The sequence below is a fragment of the Rhinatrema bivittatum genome, chromosome 3 (assembly GCF_901001135.1).
Source record: "Rhinatrema bivittatum chromosome 3, aRhiBiv1.1, whole genome shotgun sequence".
NCBI lineage: Eukaryota > Metazoa > Chordata > Amphibia > Gymnophiona > Rhinatrematidae > Rhinatrema > Rhinatrema bivittatum.
Genome location: NC_042617.1, coordinates 505,037,917 through 505,057,186, shown reverse-complemented (window position 1 = coordinate 505,057,186; position 19,270 = coordinate 505,037,917). Strand labels below are relative to the sequence as shown.

General features: G+C 43.2%; 1 protein-coding gene across 2 annotated transcripts in view; it reads left to right on the top strand.

Moving 5' to 3' along the window:
• MSRA (methionine sulfoxide reductase A) overlaps positions 1-18,964 on the top strand; it is a 1,098,176-nt gene extending 1,079,212 nt beyond the window's left edge. For both annotated transcript variants that reach the window (XM_029596156.1, XM_029596155.1), the window contains one exon: positions 17,848-18,964. In XM_029596156.1, coding sequence (XP_029452016.1) covers positions 17,848-18,009 — 162 coding nt within the window. In that variant the 3' untranslated portion in view covers positions 18,010-18,964. The remainder of the gene's footprint in view (positions 1-17,847) is intronic.
• Positions 18,965-19,270: the final 306 nt, after the last annotated feature.

Sequence of the window (19,270 nt, the reverse complement as noted above, 5' to 3'; positions counted from 1 at the left end):
GGACTGGATAGTTTTATGCTGAAATGCTATCAAGCCTTTAATAGCCTATCTGACTTTCAGACTTAAACAAGTATATCAAGATTTCACTGAGTACAACTGAGGGCACATTTGCTGAGGCAATGATTATAGCATTGGAGAAGCCAGGTAGATAACCGCTGCTTACTCAAAATTAAAGGCTTGACTCAGTGTGGACTGTAAATTTTATGATACGATATTCGCCCAGAGATTAAGCAAAGTCCTAAAAGGATTAAGCCACATGAATCAGCTAGGATTTTAAAAGAGTTATTATTCCACGGATAATGCAAGGCTATTACATAATACCCTGCACAAAGTTAAAGAGGTGGAAGTTCCAGCTGTAGCTATTTCATTAGATACTGAAAAAGCTTGCGTTTGGGTGAATTGGGGTACTTAGTGTACCTGAATGTAACTCGCCTTGAGCTACCAATGAAAAGGCATGAGCTAAATACACAACAAATAAATAAATAATTATTTCAGGTTTTAGAGTGGTTTGGATTAGAAGAATCTTTTGTGCAAATCATATGCAGGCTGTATGGGACCCACAGAGTTAGGTTATTGATGAATAATATCCTTTCAGATTCCTTGGATCTAAGTAGAGGTACTAGATAGGAATGTCCCTTATCTCCACTTTTTAAAAAATGTAGTGCCAACAACTTTAGCGACTGCTATTAAACAAATTAAAGATATTCTTAAGTGTTAGTGACATTGAATGTAAATTATCTAACTATGTGGATACTGAATTAATCTAGCTGAGTTAGATGTTTCCATTCCTAAACCTCTAAAGGTGAATTTTAAAAATTAGGGGATGTGTGAAGAAGTTGGATTTTGGCTCGCCGACCCTACTTTAAAATGTGCCCAGATATGCGCGAAAATGCACGCACATCTCAAAAGTTTCCAAAAAGGGATGGGGCATGGACATGGTCTGGAAAGGGTGTGGGCGTTTTGGGGTCTGGCCAAGAGAAGTAATGTGCACCGATATCCCCTGCCGCATTACTTTGCTTTTTCTATGGATGACGTGAGTTATAAAATAAAAGGATCGAGCCATTTCTGAGGGGTTTAAAGGGTCTGGGGTAACTGGGGGGGAGTGTAGACTATCAAACCGGGGGAGGGGGGGATTGGAGGACCTAGCTGTTAACTGGGTGAATTGGTAGACGAACTGGTAAACTGGGAATGGTGTGGGTGTGCCCCTTTTAAAATCCCCTGACTTTCGTGGTAGAAGCAGGATTTGCATGCCCATGTGCACCCCCACTTACAATTTGGCGCACATTTGTGCGCGGCCAGGCTACTTTATAACATGTGCGCATATACACGCGCAAGTTATAAAATAGCCGTGTCCCTGTGCGAGGGCTGACGCACCCACACAAATGTGCACCCGCGCGCCAGTTTGAACGTTACCCTCCCTGACACTATCACCTTGTTTTCGAATATACCAGGTTAGAAAAGCAATTGATCGAAATCAGAAGCCCTCCCTCATAATATTCATTGTCCAAAGATTTTTTCATATCCTTACTCATTTCTGTGGAAGCAGGAGGGGATAAAGTACTTGGGAGTGATGTACCATTGTAAGTTGGAAAAGACAATTTTGATTTAATATGAGAAAAAAATGAATATTTTCTTCAAGAAGTTAATTTGGGGGTGTAATTTTCAATGGCATTTCTGCAGGTAAAACTGTGCTTTACCTATGGAAATGTGTTTTGGGTTTTTTTTTACCAAATTTCCCTCCTGTTATTTGAGTGAACTCGCACATGTATCTTGTATGCACCTAAGTTTACCCAGACTGAGCTGAGGTGCAACTAGGGATAGAATTGGTGAGTGATTTGCATTTTCACTAATACTTTACATTTTCAAAAGTATATGGGAGAATATTCCTAGAAAAAATATGTGCACAAATTAGCAGGTGTAATTGTATGCAGCTAGATTTGATGGGATCATTTTCAAAGCGAACATAAGATCTCTTTAAAAATTGGTATAACGTGTTTGATTTCTAATTTAGATGGGCTGTTACAAAATTACCCCCAAAGTGGTCACCATTATATTTATCATGATAGGGAAGACCCGATGCTATGAATATACTAAGGGAAGAATTTTCAAAAACTTATGCGCATGAAAATTAGCATATACATGCATAAGTAGCATTTACTTGCATACATGCTATTTTGTAAACTTCAAACATACATGCATACTTTTGCTTTAGTATGCACATATACACACATAAAAAAGGTGCAATCTTGGAGGTGTTCCGGAGCAGGGCCAAAATTTACACATGTAAGTTGCTATTTTAAAAGACACACACTTAAAGGTGAATTTTAAAAGAGATGCGCATGCACAAATTAGCAGAAGTGCATGCAAATAGGGTTTGTTTGCGCTAGTGCTATTTTATAAACCTTGCACATATGCGCACAATTACAGTGCACAAATAACTTTGTTCATGATTAAAAAAGGGGCGGATTGGGGTGGGTCGGGACATTCCAGGGTGGGGGCCAACATTTACTTGCATAAACTGTGATTTCATAGCCTGAGAATGCAGAAGACGTATGGCTGATACCTGCGCATATTTCCTTCTGCTCTTTCTTAGGTGTAAGTCAGCATAAAATTCTTTATAGCCAAAAACTGACTGGGTGAGGGGTCTGGGGAAATTGGGTAAAATGCAAGTTGACAAACTATAGGGATCTTGATGACCTAGAGATAGACTGGGAAAACTGGTGGACTAACTGGTGAAACTGGTCATTTCCTTCACGCGCACCAAGTATAAAATGTGTTGAACTGCGCATGAAAAAGCTGACAAGTGCTATGGAAAATATACAAATAACATTTTGTCATGTAAATGCTTAAAATGAGGAGCATACATACATGCAAATTATATAATGGGGAAGATTTAAAAGCCCTATGTGCGCTGAGCCTATTTTGCATAGGCCCGGCGACACGTGCAAGCCCTGGGACGCGCATATGTCCCGGGGCTTTATGAAGGGGTGGGATGGGGCAGGGACGGGACTGAGGCCTCCGGCAGAGCGGCCGTGCCAGGGGATCGTGCCCCAGCACTCAGCCGGCAGGCGCAACTTGCCTAATAAAGGTTAGGGGGGGTTTTAGGGAGGGCTGTGGGGCGGGTTAGGTAGGGGAAGGGAGGGGAAGGTGGGGGGAGTGGAAGGAAAGTTCCCTCCGAGGCCGCTCAGATTTCGGAGCGGTCTCGGAGGGAATGGGGAAAGCCATCAGGGCTCCCCTAGGGCTCGGCACACGCAAGGTGCAGAAATGTGCACCCCCTTGCGCGCATCGACCCCGGATTTTATAACATGCGCCCGGCTGCACGCGCATGTTATAAAATCGGGCGTAGATTTGTGCACTCCGGGTTGCGTGCACAAATCTACACTCGCGTGTGGGTATTAAAATCTGTCCCAATATGTGAACATTTGTGCAGATGATATAAAATTCATATGCAGTCGGCTCGTGCCCACATAAGTGCGGATAAGGGGGTGCGCTTGTTTAAAAGTTACCGTCATAGATTTGCCAATTTATTTGTGCATGTTTACACCTGCTAATCATCTTGCATAAGTGATATTAAATGTGTTTATTGTATGCTATTGTTTGCGTGGGAGGACTAGGTGAACTGGGGGGAATTCGGGCTCATAAACCAGGAGAAGGACTGGGCAAACTGCTGGAATAATTGGTAAAATTGGTAATTTCACTTCTAACCTAAGGGAGGTAAATTTAAAAGGAGTTACACATGTAAATGTAACATACTATGGGGGTAATTTTCAAAAGGAGTTATGCGCATAAATGTAACTACTATTGTAGCAATTTTCAAACGCTATTTACTCACGTAAAGTGCATTTATGGGAGTAAATCCAATGGACAATTCAATGGCATATATTGTAGCAATTTTCAAAAACCCACTTACTCGAGTAAAGTGCATTTACTCGAATAAAGCCCAGTTTTACTCAAGTAAATGCTTTTAAAAATCAGGCCCTATGGTAGCAGATTTCAAAAGTCATTTACCAGCATTAACTGCACTTCCACGTAAATATCCTATGGACAATTCAGTGACATATTATAGCAATTTTCAAAAGTCCACTTATACAGGTAAGTGCAAGTAGCCAGTTTTATGAGCCAAAATCTTTTTTAAAATTACCCATGTGTCTTACATGCGTAAATCCTGATTTACCCAATTTAGTCCAACTCTATTTTCTCATTTATCTTTTTAAAATAGGAAAAATAAGGGCCTGATTTTCAAAAGCATTTATACACATAAAACCAGTTTTTACACGTATAAATTCATTTTAGTCATGTAAGTGGGCTTTTGAAAATTGTTACTGTATATGTCCATAAGATTTACCCATATAAGTGCACTTTACACACATAAATGGCTTTGGAAAATGTAAGAGTTGCGCACGTAAAAATGAGCACATGCGCATATGTAGTGCATATTCATGTAAGTGCTATTCTGCAAGTAATGGTGCATGAATAAATTTGCTTGTATAAAAATGAAGGTGGACTGGGGAGAGCCAGGGTGTTCTTGGGTGGGACCAGTTTTTATACATTTAGGGGCAGATTTTAAAAGCCCTATGCATGCCGAGCCTATTTTGTATAGGCCCGGTGATGAGCGCAAGCCCCGGCTGCGCGTGCATGTTATAAAATCGGGCATAGATTTGTACGCGCCGGGTTGCGCGCACAAATCTATGCCCGCGCGTAGGTATTAAAATCTGCCCCATAAGTTGCTATTTTATAACCTGTGAAAACGGCGTGCATTCCTGCTAATTATCAGGTGTAAACCAAAATATAATTCTTTGTAGGCAAATACCAATTGGTTGAGGGGTGTGGTAAACTGGAGTAAGTGCAGGCTAAAGAACCGGGGGGGGGGGGGGGGGGGAGGGCTAAATGACCTAGAAATGGACTGGTCAAACTGGTGGCCTAATTGGTAAAACTGGTAATTCAAAGTGACAACAGCGGTGCACGATCAGGACACTTGAACATAAAAATGAATGATAAATCCTTCACCTTGAAATACTTTTACCCATCTATTGTAGCCATCATAATAGGCACTCCCGATACACAGACTACCTTCTTTTCCTTATATTTAATCATCGGCCAGTGTCAAATCATTTTTCTTTTTTCTTTATGCACTTTAAAATACCCTTATCTTAGTGATGTGAGAAGCAGTATTCCCCGACACGGGTCCATGTTTCGAGTATCTGCATCAGGGGGATCACACTCTGCTACAGCCACGTCTTCTTTTTGTAAATTACTTTAAATGTAAAGTTATTACTAAAATAATAAAGGGTTCATCATTCATTGTTAAAACTGGTAATTTCCTTTAAGCGCATGTTATAAAATGCGATAATTTACACGCGTAAAAACCGACAAGTGCTGAAGAAAATACACGAGTTACATTTCCTTATGTAAATGATTAACATTATGAGCACAAATACGCGCACATAGCAGATGTCTGCCACTTATCCAGATAATTTTTGACTTGTAATACCTTCAGGCCTGGTTTTCACATGCATTGATATGCTTAAAAATGGGTTTTACATGTGTAAATGCATTTTACATGGGTAAATGGCTTTTGGAAATTGCTGCAATAGTAATTACATTTACATGTGTAAATCCTTTTGAAAATTACTCCTTAAGGAAGAGTACACTCCAGCAAAGTACACTTACATGAATAAATCCTATGGGCAGTTCAATGGCATATATTATAGCAATTTTCAAAAGCCCACTTACTCGAGCAAAGTAGATTTCAAAAGCATTTATACATTTAAAACTTGGTTTTACACATATAAATGCACTTTACCCATGTAAGTGGGCTTTTGAAAATTGCTACAATACATGCCATTGAATTGTCCATAAGATTTACCCACATTAAGTGCACTTACACAGGTAAAATGGCTTTTGAAAATTGCTATGATAGTATGTTACATTTACATGAGTAACTCCTTTGAAAATTGCCTCCCAAGCATGTAACTGCTTTTTAAAATCAGACCTCAATGTAGTGATAGAAAAGAAAGTTTGGGACCCCTTTTCTCCTTGCTCAATATAGGCCTGATTTCCAAAGTCATTTATACACATGAAACAGATTTGTTGTGTAAAGGGCTCCCTATAAAACTGCATGAGGTTTGTGAGCATAAAAGTATGCACATAACCTGATTTTGCCCATACTTTTATGCATACGAACAATAGGTGTTCAGGGGGGTGGAGCTGGTATTTATGTGCATACTTTTGATTTTAAAATATGTGAAGAAATTAACCCACCCACGTTATGCGATGCAAAAAGCAGGCATAACTTTGTATGGATGATTTTGTGCATGTTATTTCAGATAAATTTTCAAGTAATTTTAAAAGGAGTTACACGCATAAATGTAATATACTATCGTAATAATTTTATTACGCTCATGCTTGGCCCAGATACGTGAGTATCTGGGCCAAGCATGAGCGACTCGTAGTTTAAAATGGCACATATGCGGGAAAAAGGAGAAAAGTTAGGGCATGTCAGGGGAGATCTGGAGTGGAGCCAACATTTACACATGTAAATCTGTATTTTAAATCTGACAACCACAGTGTATGGTGGGTTGTTAGTTGTGCATATTTACTTCTGCTCTTGATGAGGTGTATGTCTGAAGAAGACTTGTTTTAGGCCTAAAACAACTGGATGAGGGATCTGCGTAAATAGGAGGGGGATGCAGGTTAAAGATCCAGAGGGGTCTGGATAATCTAGAGAGAGATTGGGCAAACTGGTGGACTAATTGGTAAAACTGGGAACATATTCCATGCAAGCATGTTTTAAAATACACTTACCTGTGTGCGTTAAAGTCGACAAAGTCCTAAGGAGGATACGCGAATTATATGTGCTTGAGTAACCGCTTAAAATTAGGAGCACACATACGCACGGTAGGCATATTTTACATCATACATGCGGAAGTATGCGCACGATTTACAATTCCTGCATATGGGCACCTGCATGCTCATTTTAAAGTTACCACCCCAAAGTGTACTTACACATGAATATCCTATGAACAACTCAATGGCATATGAGTTAGCAATTTTCAAAAGCCCACTTACTTGGGTAAAGTGCATTTACATGCATAAACCCAATTTTAAGTGTGTAAATGCTTTTTAATATCAAGCCCATATCTTGCAAGAAAATGGGTTATAGCTACAAATTTGGCAGAAAGAGTAAATCTTGATGGTTAGAGCTGGCAAGAGAACTAATACTTCCTGTTCCCCTGTGTCATATTCCAGGGATGATTTCTTTAAAAGTTGTTATGGAAAGTTTAATATAAATAGAGCATTTCAGAAATTGACTTAATCATTGAAAATTAAGAGGGTAATTTCAAAGGGATTTCTGTGGATAAAAAGGGATTTCTGTGGATAAAATAGTGTGCATAGTGCATAGTGTTTTAGGTGCATAAATGGCCGACCTAACCTTGCCCAGGAGGGAAGGGTTAGGTCGGCCATCATAGTTGGTGATTCAATTATTAGGAATGTAGATAGCTGGGTGGCTGGTGGGCGTGAGGATTTCCTGGTAACATGCCTACCTGGTGCATAGGTGGCGGACCTCACGCATCACCTAGATAGGATTTTAGACAGTGCTGGGGAGGAGCCGGCTGTCGTGGAACATGTGGGCACCAACGACATAGGAAAATGTGGGAGGGAGGTTCTGGAAGCCAAATTTAGGCTCTTAGGTAGAAAGCTTAAATCCAGAACCTCCAGGGTAGCATTCTCTCAAATGCTCCTTGTTCCACGCGCAGGTCACCAGAGGCAGGCAGAGCTCCGGAGTCTCAATGCGTGGATGAGACGATGGTGCATGGAAGAGGGATTCAGTTTTGTTAGGAACTGGGGAACCTTTTGGGGAAGGGGGAGTCTCTTCCAAAGGGATGGGCTCCACCTTAACCAGGGTGGAACCAGACTGCTGGCGCTAACCTTTAAAAAGGAGATAGAGCAGCTTTTAAACTAGAACAAAGGGGAAAGCCGACAGTCACTCAGCAGCACATGGTTCGGAGAGAGGTATCTTCAAAGGATACTAATGATGTATTAGAATTAGGGCATCCCGACATTGAGGTTCCAATAATAAGAAAAGTAGTCCAAGTGCCTGTAACTAAAAACTCACCTGAGCTAAAAAATTCTAACAAATCCCTATCAATTAAAAAGCAGAATAAAAATACAAACAAAAAACAAACTTTGAAATGTTTGTATGCTAATGCCAGAAGTCTAAGAAGAAAGATGGGAGAATTAGAATGTATAGCAGTGAATGATGACATAAACTTAATTGGCATCTCAGAGACATGGTGGAAGGAGGACAACCAATGGGACAGTGCTATACCGGGGTACAAATTATAGCGCAATGACAGAGAGGAGCACTCGGGAGGAGGTGTGGCGCTTTATGTCCGGGATGGCATAGAGTCCAACAGGATAAACATCCTGCATGAGACTAAATGCAAAATTGAATCTTTATGGGTAGAAATCCCTTGTGTGTCGGGGAAGACTATAGTGATAGGAGTATACTACCGTCCACCTGGTCAAGATGGTGAGACGGACAGTAAAATGCTAAGAGAAATTAGGGAAGCTAACCAAATTGGTAGTGCGGTAATAATGGGAGACTTCAATTACCCCAATATTGACTGGGTAAATGTATCATCGGGACACGCTAGAGAGATAACGTTCCTGGATGGAATAAATGATAGCTTTATGGAGCAATTGGTTTAGGAACCAACGAGAGAGGGAGCAATTTTAGATCTAATTCTCAGTAGAGCACAGGATTTGGTGAGAGAGATAACGGTGATGGGGGCCGCTTGGCAATAGTGATCATAATATGATCAAATTTGAATTAATGACTGGAAGAGGAACAGTATGCAAATCCACGGCTCTCGTGCTAAACTTTCAAAAGGGAAACTTTGATAAAATGAGAAAAATTGTTAAAAAAAAACCTGAAAGGAGCAGCTACAAAAGTAAAAAGTGTGCAGGAGGCGTGGTCATTGTTAAAAAAATACCATTCTAGAAGCACAATCCAGATGTATTCCACACATTAAGGAAGGTGGAAAGAAGGCAAAACGATTACCAGCATGGTTAAAAGGGGAGGTGAAAGAAGCTATTTTAGCCAAAAGATCTTCATTCAAAAATTGGAAGAAGGATCCAACAGAAGAAAATAGGATAATGCATAAACGTTGGCAAGTTAAATGTAAGACATTGATAAGACAGGCTAAGAGAGAATTTGAAAAGAAGTTGGCCTTGGGCAAAAACTCACAGTAAAAATGTTTTTAAATATATCCGAAGCAGAAAGCCTGTGAGGGAGTCAGTTGGACCATTAGATGATCGAGGGGTTAAAGGGGCACTTAGAGAAGATAAGGCCATTGCGGAAAGATTATCAGGTCTATCCAGTAAAGTGCGGCCACGTTTACCCCGCTCCTAACCCGCGTTCTACTCACTTTCCCGCCGCATTAGCCCTTCCTGCGATCCACAACCCCCTTTAACCTACCCTTACCGCTTCCTAAAATCCCCGGGCAACCCCTTCCGCACGCGGCATGTATATTGCATGCAAACGAGCGAATTAGCTATTCCCTAGCATCCAGTAACCCGCGCCCTGACTATCGCTATTTTACCCTGCCGTTTTGCTGCGTGTTTAACCTGCTAACTTACCGCCTACCCTTACCCCAGCGTTAGAGGCAGGGGTAAGGGTAGGCAGCAAGCTTTCCCCCAGCCCCCGCTCACCTGCCCTGGCCGCGTCCATGGATGCTGGTCTCCGGGGCAGCCCCAGTCCTCTCCCCTCCTCCCGAAGCAAAAAAAAAGCGAAAAAAAAAGTTGCAAGAGAGAGAGGGGAGAGGACGGGCAATCCGACGCTCGGCGACTTACTTCTGCAGCCCCCTCCAGACATCGTGGCTTCCCCTGTGCCAGTCTCCTCTCCCCTCCTCCCGAAGCAGGGTACGAAAAGCAGCCTTGCTCCGGGAGGAGGGAAGAAGGGACTGGCAGTGTAAAGCGGCGAAGCGACTTCGGTGGGGGGTACAAAAAATAAGTCGCTTCGCCGCTTTACACTGTCAGTCCCTTCCCTCCTCCCGGAGCAAGGCTGCTTTTCGCGCCCTGCTTCGGGAGGAGGGTTGAAGGGACTGGTAGTGTAAAGCGACCTCTCCTGCCTCCAGCTGCTCACGAAGATGGACGCCTGCACGGCCGCTGAAGACGTGGCATCACATGCCATGACGGGCGCCACGTCTTCAGCGGCCGTGCAGGCGTCCATCTTCGCGAGCAGCTGGAGGCAGGAGAGGTCGCTTTACACTACCAAAATGATAAGGAGAATGGAACAGCTCCCCTATGAGGCAGTGGCGTAGCCAGAATTGATTTTTTGGGTGGGCACAAGGTTAACATGGGTGGGCTGTAGGCATGCAGGTCTACTAGTTGTTTTTTTTACTGATAAATAATGCCAAATTATGCAGCATAGCATTCACATCTATGCCTAAGTATGAGGTTTACTTAATGATACAAACATAATTCACGGTGATTTGTGGTACTTTAGCCTTCTTATTATTACGATTTTATACACGGCTCCTACCTGTCCATAAATTTTGAGAGAGCGGTTGTGTTGCTTATATTTAAATTGCTAACATCTCAAAATATAGATATATATTTTTACCTTTGTTGTCTGATCTTTGTATTTTTCTAATCAGTTGGTCCTGGTCTCTTTTTCCCATTTTTTCCCTTATAGCTCATTTCCTAATTCCTTTTCAGTGTCTTTCTTCTATTACTGTCTTCTTCCCTTACACACACACACACACACACACACACACACACATACACGCTTTCTCTCACAGACTCCCTCTCACACACTCATGCTGTCACTCTCATATGCTCTCCCCCCCCCCCCACAAGCTCACATTCTCTGCAGACACACATACAAGTTCTCACTTTCTCACCCCTCCCCAGGCTTATATTCTTATGCACACCCAGACGCACATCCAGGCACCCATTCTCACCCACACACATAAACCCAGACTCCCATTCTAACCCACAAACCCATGCTCCCAGTCTCACCCACACATATTCAAGCTCTCATTCTCATCCATACATATACACATTTAAGGTCCTATTCTCACCCACACATACACACATTCAAGCACCCATTCTTATCCACACATTCAAGCTCCCATTCTCACCCACCCACAAACCCAGGCTCCCATTCTCAACCACACATACACACATTCGAGCTCCCATTCACCCACATATTCAAGCTTCCATTCTCACCCACATACACACCCAGGCTCCAGTTTTCATCCACACACACTCCCATTCTCATCCACACATACACATTCAAGCACGTGCACAGCTTCCGCTTTCTCCCCCAGAGCAGGAAGATCAGCTGCCTCTCCTGCTGACACCGGCCTCCTGCTATCTTCGGGCGTCGGGCCGTACTGCCCGCCGAACTTCCTGTCGGGGGGGGGAGCGGAAGCGCAGCGCACAACGTCCGCTTCCTCCCTCCCCCCCCCCCCCCATGCAGGAAGATCGGCGGCCCATACGGCCCGACGCCCGAAGATAGCAGGAGTCCGGTGGCAGCAGGAGAGGCAGCTGATCTTCCTGCTTTGGGGGAGACAGCGGAAGCTGTGCGCGGCGCTTCCGCTCCCCCAAACAGGAAGTTCGGCGGGCCGTTTGGTCCGAAGATAGCAGGAGAACGGGTGGCAGCAGGAGAGGCAGCTGATCTTCCTGCATTGGGGGGAGGAAGCGGAAGCTGCGCACGGCACTACCGCTCCCCCCCGAACAGGAAGACCGGTTGGCCATACAGCCGCAGCAGCGCTTCCCCACGTGTGCCGTGATGGCGCGCGAGGTGTGGGTTCTCTTGTTCGCTGTCGCGGGGATGGGATCCCGCGACAGCCTTGCAGTTCCGGTGCCAGTTGGGTGGGCCTGGGTCTAAGTTGGGTGGGCACCTGCCCACCCAGGCCCACCCGTGGCTACGCCACTGCTATGAGGAAAGACTAAAGAGGTTAGGACTTTTCAGCTTGGAGAAGAGACAGCTGATGGGGGATATGATAGAAGTGTTTAAAATCATGAGAGGTCTAGAATGGGTAGATGTGAATCGGTTATTTACTCTTTCGGATAATAGAAAGACTAGGGGACACTCCATGAAGTTAGCATGTGGCACATTTAAAACTAATCGGAGAAAGTTCTTTTTTACTTAACACACAATTAAACTCTGGAATTTGTTGCCAGGGATGTGGTTAGTGCAGTTGGTATAGCTGTGTTTAAAAAGGATTGGATAAGTTCTTGGAGGAGAAGTCCATTACCAGCTATTAATTAAGTTGACTTAGAAAATAGCCATTGCTATTACTAGGAACGGTAACATGGAATAGACTTAGTTTTTGGGTACTTGCCAGGTTCTTATGGCCTGGATTGGCCACTGTTGGAAACAGGATGCTGGGCTTGATGGACCCTTGGTCTGACCCAGATTGGCATGTTCTTATGTGAAGGTAATGCAAGAGCCCTGAATTTCCACCTTAATGACTCTCAATCTTAGTGCAAGGAAACTCAAAATAAGAAGACCATATTAAAACTGTTAAATCAATACTATGAGCTTGTTATAACGCATCAGAAAGCCTTGACGGCATACCTTACTAAGCACGGGCCACCTGGACCTCTACATCATATACATCAAAAAGATTTTTTTAAGTTAATTTTTTGTTTGCATTTAAAAAATCAATTGTGGAGTGATGACACTAAGTTCTTGGCTCAACAGAGGCCAATTTTTGCTGAAAGCTTCATCAGGAGCACTTAGATCATACTGTAAACTCAGATCACTCGCAATATTCTTTTCTCCTTTCACAAAATTCTTGAATGTAGACAATTTCCATAACTTCTAGACATGAACATCTCTCCACGATTGAATTTTTAAATGCAAAGAAAAAATGAACTTAAAAAAATCTTTTTGACACATATGATGTACAGGTCCGGGTGGCCCATGCTTAGAAGGGTATGCCATAAAGGCTTGCTGATGTGTTATAACAAGCTCATAGTATTGATTTAACAGTTTTAATATGGTCTTCTTATTTTGAGTTTCCTTTTACAAAATTGCCCACCCAATATGCAGGTAAACTAATATGCATATGCCTTGTTCACATATAAATTTACCCAGACTAGGCAGATGTGTTCACAGGGGTAGGATAGGGGATAGGACAATGGTATCCTCTAAAGTAGTTTCACGGTTCTCTCAGGGGCTACCAATGCCATTGGTTGGTCCCTGTCACATGGTAGGGGCTAAAAGTCACCGGCGCCATTTTGCTTAGTGGCAGTCGAAGTCCCGGGAGCGGCAGATCGCTCCCGGGTCCTCCGCTGGACCACCAGGGGGGCGTCGGGAGGTGGCACTGGAAGGAGGCAGGGCGAGTCGGAGCCTGGCAGAATTGAGACAATAAATCTCCATCAAATTTCATATTTTTCCTAAACAACTAAGTACATCACACCTTAGACCAGGGATGAGCAAACTGAGCTGTAATCCCCCATCCATCCATGCAATCTGTTGCGCCCCCACACACACACATGCATATATATCCTGGTCTAATGTTAAAGTTGCTTGCCAACCAATCATTGAACCAGTTGCCAAGTAATGAAACTGCCAACTGCCAACTGCCAACCAGTGGCTCAGACACACAGACATTTGCTGTTGTTCAGCTGCTCATGTGCTCACTCACCAAGTGCTATCTTGCCCTAGCACTGCAACATCATTATGTAAAATCTCTTGCTTGTTACCAGCCTTTCCTCAGCCTGCAGCAGCCCCCTCTGCACTTCTTTCTGGCTCATCCCTCCCTTTCTATCAGACCGATACAGTGGAGTGCACTGTTAACCCGCGATTGGACGCGAGTTTTCGATGTGCTAGCTTTACCCCTTATTCAGTAAGGGGTAATAGTGCGTCAAAAATGCGCGTCCAACCCCCCCCCCCCCGAACCTAATAGCGCCTGCAACATGCAAATGCATGTTGATGGCCCTATTAGGTATTCCCGCACGATTCAGTAAGTAAAATGTGCAGCCAAGCCGCACATTTTACTTTAAGAAATTAGTGCCTACCCAAAGGTAGGCGTTAATTTCTGCCGGCGCCGGGGAAGTGCACAGAAAAGCAGTAAAAACTGCTTTTCTGTGCACCCTCCGACTTAATATCATGGCGATATTAAGTCGGAAGTCCCGAAACTTAAAAAAAGTAAAAAAAAAAAAAAAAATTTGAAATAGGCCCGCGGCTCGCGGGTTGAAAACCGGACGCTCAGTTTTGCCGGCGTCTGGTTTCCGAACCTGTGGCTGTCAGCGGGCTCGAGAACCTATGCCGGCAAAATTGAGCGTCGACTGTCAAACCCGCTGACAGCCACCGCTCCTGTCCAAAAAGAGGCACTAGGGATACGCTAGTGTCCCTAGCGTCTTTTTACCACCGGCCCTAATTTAAATAAATTAAATTACTGTATCGCACGCCCAGTGTCCTGTGTGAGCGCTGGGAGAGCAGGCGCTCACCCACTCTCCGGCGATTTTTACTGTTTCGGCCTGTATGATAGTAGCTTGCCTCCACTTCTCAAGGCCCCACTCCAGCACATTCATAGACTGTGTGCCACACAGAATGCTGCTTTTATGGTTCTGTAGGCTCTGCTCTGCCAACCTATTCCAGGGAAGGGGGAGCCAGACGTGATCCATGCTGCCAGCTTCCTCCAGGGCTTAAGAAAAAGAAAATAAAATTAAACCTGGCCCAGAGTGAGGCTGGGAATTGCTTGGCTCAAAGTAACACAGTTTCAGATGGAATCCTGCTTTCCCCCATCGAGCCAGTGCAGCCAGCGCTAGACTGGTGCAAGCTTATTGTGCAACCTAAGATATCACAGCATGTATATTATATTTACATGCACTACTGTGACACCAACCAGAAAACCCTGCAAAAAAAGTAAATAAGACAATTGGAACTCATATGGTATTAGGCTGTTGTGATACATGTTGGGTGTAGGTTTGACCCACAGAAAGCCATGAGTTAACTATATTAAAAAAAAAAGTAAGCCTCCCATACCAAAACGTCACTGTCAGCACTCAAACAGTAACAATCTTACCTATGAAAAGGCAAAACTGCAAAACCCCCAAGCCCCAATACACCTTCATTTAGGAAAATAGAATAAGCCAAGTTTCTAAAGATCCCGAAAAAGCAGCTACATGCTAACAAAATATTTCACCTCAATCAGACATGCAGAACACAGGCAGACTCATCAAATGCAGAATAAAGGGACCATAAGGAATAAAATGAAATATCCAGATAAAAACTAAACTGGAAAATGCAACAAGCCGGATTCTGTATGCAGTGCAACAATAGAAAAACAAACATTACTATTGCTCATAAAATATTGAGCAATAAAAGCTAAGAAATATAAAACATAATAATAAAACCAAATCAATAAATAGTAATAAAAAGAATATATATTTCAAAACATAATTTTTTTTAAAACATTTTCAAAAAAATACCCTGCTTTCCATGCCTAGGAACCTTTGCTTTCCAGTCATCCTAAGATTGTCATGGATTAGCAAGGGAAGATTGGTGCAAATGCACACACACATGCACAAGCTGCCTCACACAAACACACAGAAAAGCTGCTTCCCACACACACACACAAGCTGCTTCCCCCCCCCCCACACACAAGCTGCCTCTCACACACACACACACACATACACATACACGCACAAGCTACCTCACACACACACAAACTGCTTCTCACACACACAAGCTGCCTCGCATTCGCACAAGCTGCCTCTCACATACACAGAAAAGCTGCTTCCCACACACACACGCAACAAGCTGCCTCACACACACACACACAGGCTGCTTCCCACACATGCACACAATCAAAAGCTGCTTCCCTCCACACACACATGCTGCTTCTCACACAGACACAAGCTGCCTCATGCACCTACAAACTGCCTCTCACACACACACAAAAGCTGCTTCTCACATACACACACAAGCTGGTTCTCACACAACCACAAGCTGCTTCCAAGAAACACAAAAGCTTTTTCCCCGCCACACACACAAGCTGCCTCTCTCTCACACACACACACACACACACATGCACAAGCTGCCTCGCATGCACACAAACTGCTCACACACATATAAAAGCTGCTTCCCACATACACACACACACATACACACACATAAGCTGCCTTGCATTCGCACAAGCTGCCTCTCACATACACAGAAAAGCTGCTTCCCACACATGCACACACACAAAAGCTGCTTCCCTCCATACATACAAGCTGCTTCTCACACAGACACAAGCTGCTTCACACACACACACACACAAGCTGCTTCTCACACACACACACAAGCTGCCTCACGCACCCACAAAAACTCTCACACACACTCAAAAGCTACTTCTCACACACACACACACAAGCTGCCTCACGCACCCACAAAAACCTCTCATACACACACACACAAACACACAAGCTGCCTCTCACACAAGCACAAGCTGCTTCCCAGAAACACAAAAGCTTCTTCCCCGCCACACACCCAAGCTGCTTCTCACACACATTCACATAAGCTGCATCTCTCACATATACAAGCTGCTTCACACACACACACACACACAAGCTGCTTCTCTTACACACACAAGCAAGTTGCCTCTCTCATGTGGGGCCTCTTCTCATTCTTCGTCCCAGCAGGCCTGGCCTCCAACGGCATTCTGCAGTCTCACTGCACTCTTCAGCTGCTGCTGGCCTGGCCTCCAGCAGTGGCCCGCAGCATCTCTCCACTCTTCAGCTGCCATCAGCCTGGGCTCTGGTGGCTCGCATGATCTCTCCACTCTCCAGCTGCTGCCAACCTGGGCTCAGGCAGCAGCCTGCAGCGTCTCTCCAGCCACTGACTGCCTGGGCTCCGGTGGCTCACAGAATCTCTCCACTCTTTTGCTACCACAGGCCTGGGCTCCGGCTGCGGGCTGCCGTACCTTCTTCAGCTGCTGTCTCTTTTGGGCCCTTCACTCTGCACACCACAATCACACAAGCTGCTCTATGGCAGGTCTAACCTATTCAGTTAACCTAACCAGATAAGTCCAAATGTTGGCACTTATCCAGCTAAGCAGCACTGCCCCATTATGCCCATTGCCCACCTCTGACTTATCCAGCTAGTTACTTAGCCAGATAAGTTGCTTTTCTGGCTAAGTGGTGACCGCCAAGCATAGCTGGATATTCAGTGGCCGCTACTTAGCCAGGTAAATCGCTACTTATCCGTCAAAGTAGCTTTGAATATCAGGCTCAGCACTCTAGGATTTATTGCAATGGGATCACAATAATATGATATGATTGTGTCAAGACTTTGCTATCCGTTCCATGATTCCATGGGTTATCATCATTATTGATGACTGCAATTTAATAAACTCCCCCTATGCAATTGTGGATTGTGAATTTTTTGCCCCATGGCTTTGTTGATCTGTTCCAGAAATCAGTAAAAAAAAAAAAAAAGAAAAGAAAAGAAAAGCAAATAGAGCATTACCCTCCCAGCTACTATGCTGCCCATGTTTTTCCCCTTCTGGAAAGCTGAGTTATTTCCTAGCAAATAGGGCCCTCTCAAGGAAATTTTGTTTGAGCCATTAAGTGGAACAATGCCACTTGTAAAATATGAGCTTTGTTTTGCATGGTTTCTATTTTAAATCATTTCAATCACATTATCTAAATTTCCCAAATAAAATTGCATCTCCCCAGCCTTCAAAGGCAGTGAAAATTTATTATTAGTAAATCGTATAACTTGCGTTCATTTGTAATTCTGTTTCCTTCTGTTAAAGGTAACATTACTGTGTTTTATTTATTCTTATTAAAAAATGCAATTGACAATTGATTCACGTTTGGTTTACTATTTCTTTACAGGTGTTAATTGACAACAGCTATGGGAAAATCACAACAGAAATCCGGAAGGCTACAGAGTTCTACTATGCTGAAGATTACCATCAGCAGTACCTAAGCAAAATTCCAACTGGCTATTGTGGGCTTGGTGGTACAGGTGTCTCCTGTCCCACTGGTGTTAGATAAAGCAATAGTATTTTTATAAAATGAAAGATCAGCTTTAGCAGCTATTTCTGTCTTTATTAATAATGAATTATGCAGTAATGTTAAGATAATTACTATTGGTATTACATCTTAAGACCTTTAGCAAGAAGGAAGATAAGCAGATACAATAAGAAAAGTTATGGTATGGTGGCTTTGAGATATTTAACCAATATTGCTCTCTTAATGTTTTCAAGAGGTGCCTGTAGTTATAAACCTCTTTCTGTAAACAATTGTTTAATCTGGCACACTAAAAGCTGAGGGGGTAATTTTTTCAAAGAACCACTGAGAAGCAAAGATGACTGGTTATTTTAACTGGTCATATTTAGATGCATTTTCAGCTGAAAATTTGCTTTAATCTACTACCAGTCAATAAGTTTGATTTACGAAAGGCCTTTCTCCTCTGTGTCTATGGGGAAAATGCTTAGTAAATGAGACCCAAAATTTGACCAGTTAGGTTAAGCCTGTGGGCATGTTAAGTTAGCCAGTTAGCACTCAAAATCTCTGCTAACCGGCTAACTTATTTCTCCCAACCTACCATGCATCCAGAACCGTGCCTTGTGCACTTAAAGAGATAAATATAGCCGATCGGGGGTGGGGGTGGGGGGGGGGGCATTTTAATTGGTGAAGTTTATTTGGATAGTTCCAAAAGTTAAACCTGTTAAACCTTTTTCAAATTTGCTCCTAAACTTTAACTGCATCTTCAATTTGGAAGTCAGAAAGTAGTACTAGTTACATCACGTCTCTTGGTATGACTTATCTGACTGCACACCCAGCCCTTGCTTTATTGCTCATGTACAATGTGACATTCACTGAACCTGAGTACATGTTGCAGCACTGATGATGCTGTCTAACATACTTTAATTTGTTCTATACTCGCTTGTAACATTCCTTGAAATGTCAGCTTCCGCAGAGGTAATTAAATTTTGTTATATTTAAATATTGTAGTTGCGCATTTTTTTTTCCATGTGCTTTTCTGAATTGTTTCACAGTGCTTTGCTTAAATTTCTTATTATTGTTATCCTTTCCCTGTTGCTACAGTGTGGATATAAAAAAGAAAAAAAAATGCCAGTGGCTGGCAATCTGTGGAGTTCAGCCACTGGCATATGGGTAAATTTTAAAAGGAATGTGCCCATAAACATGCCTTATTTCATAAAGTACAGGGGGAGATAGAGAGAGAAAAGTCTAACAAAAGGAGTTGATTTATACTCTGAGTGCTAACTGCATGGAACAAATCTACTCCTTT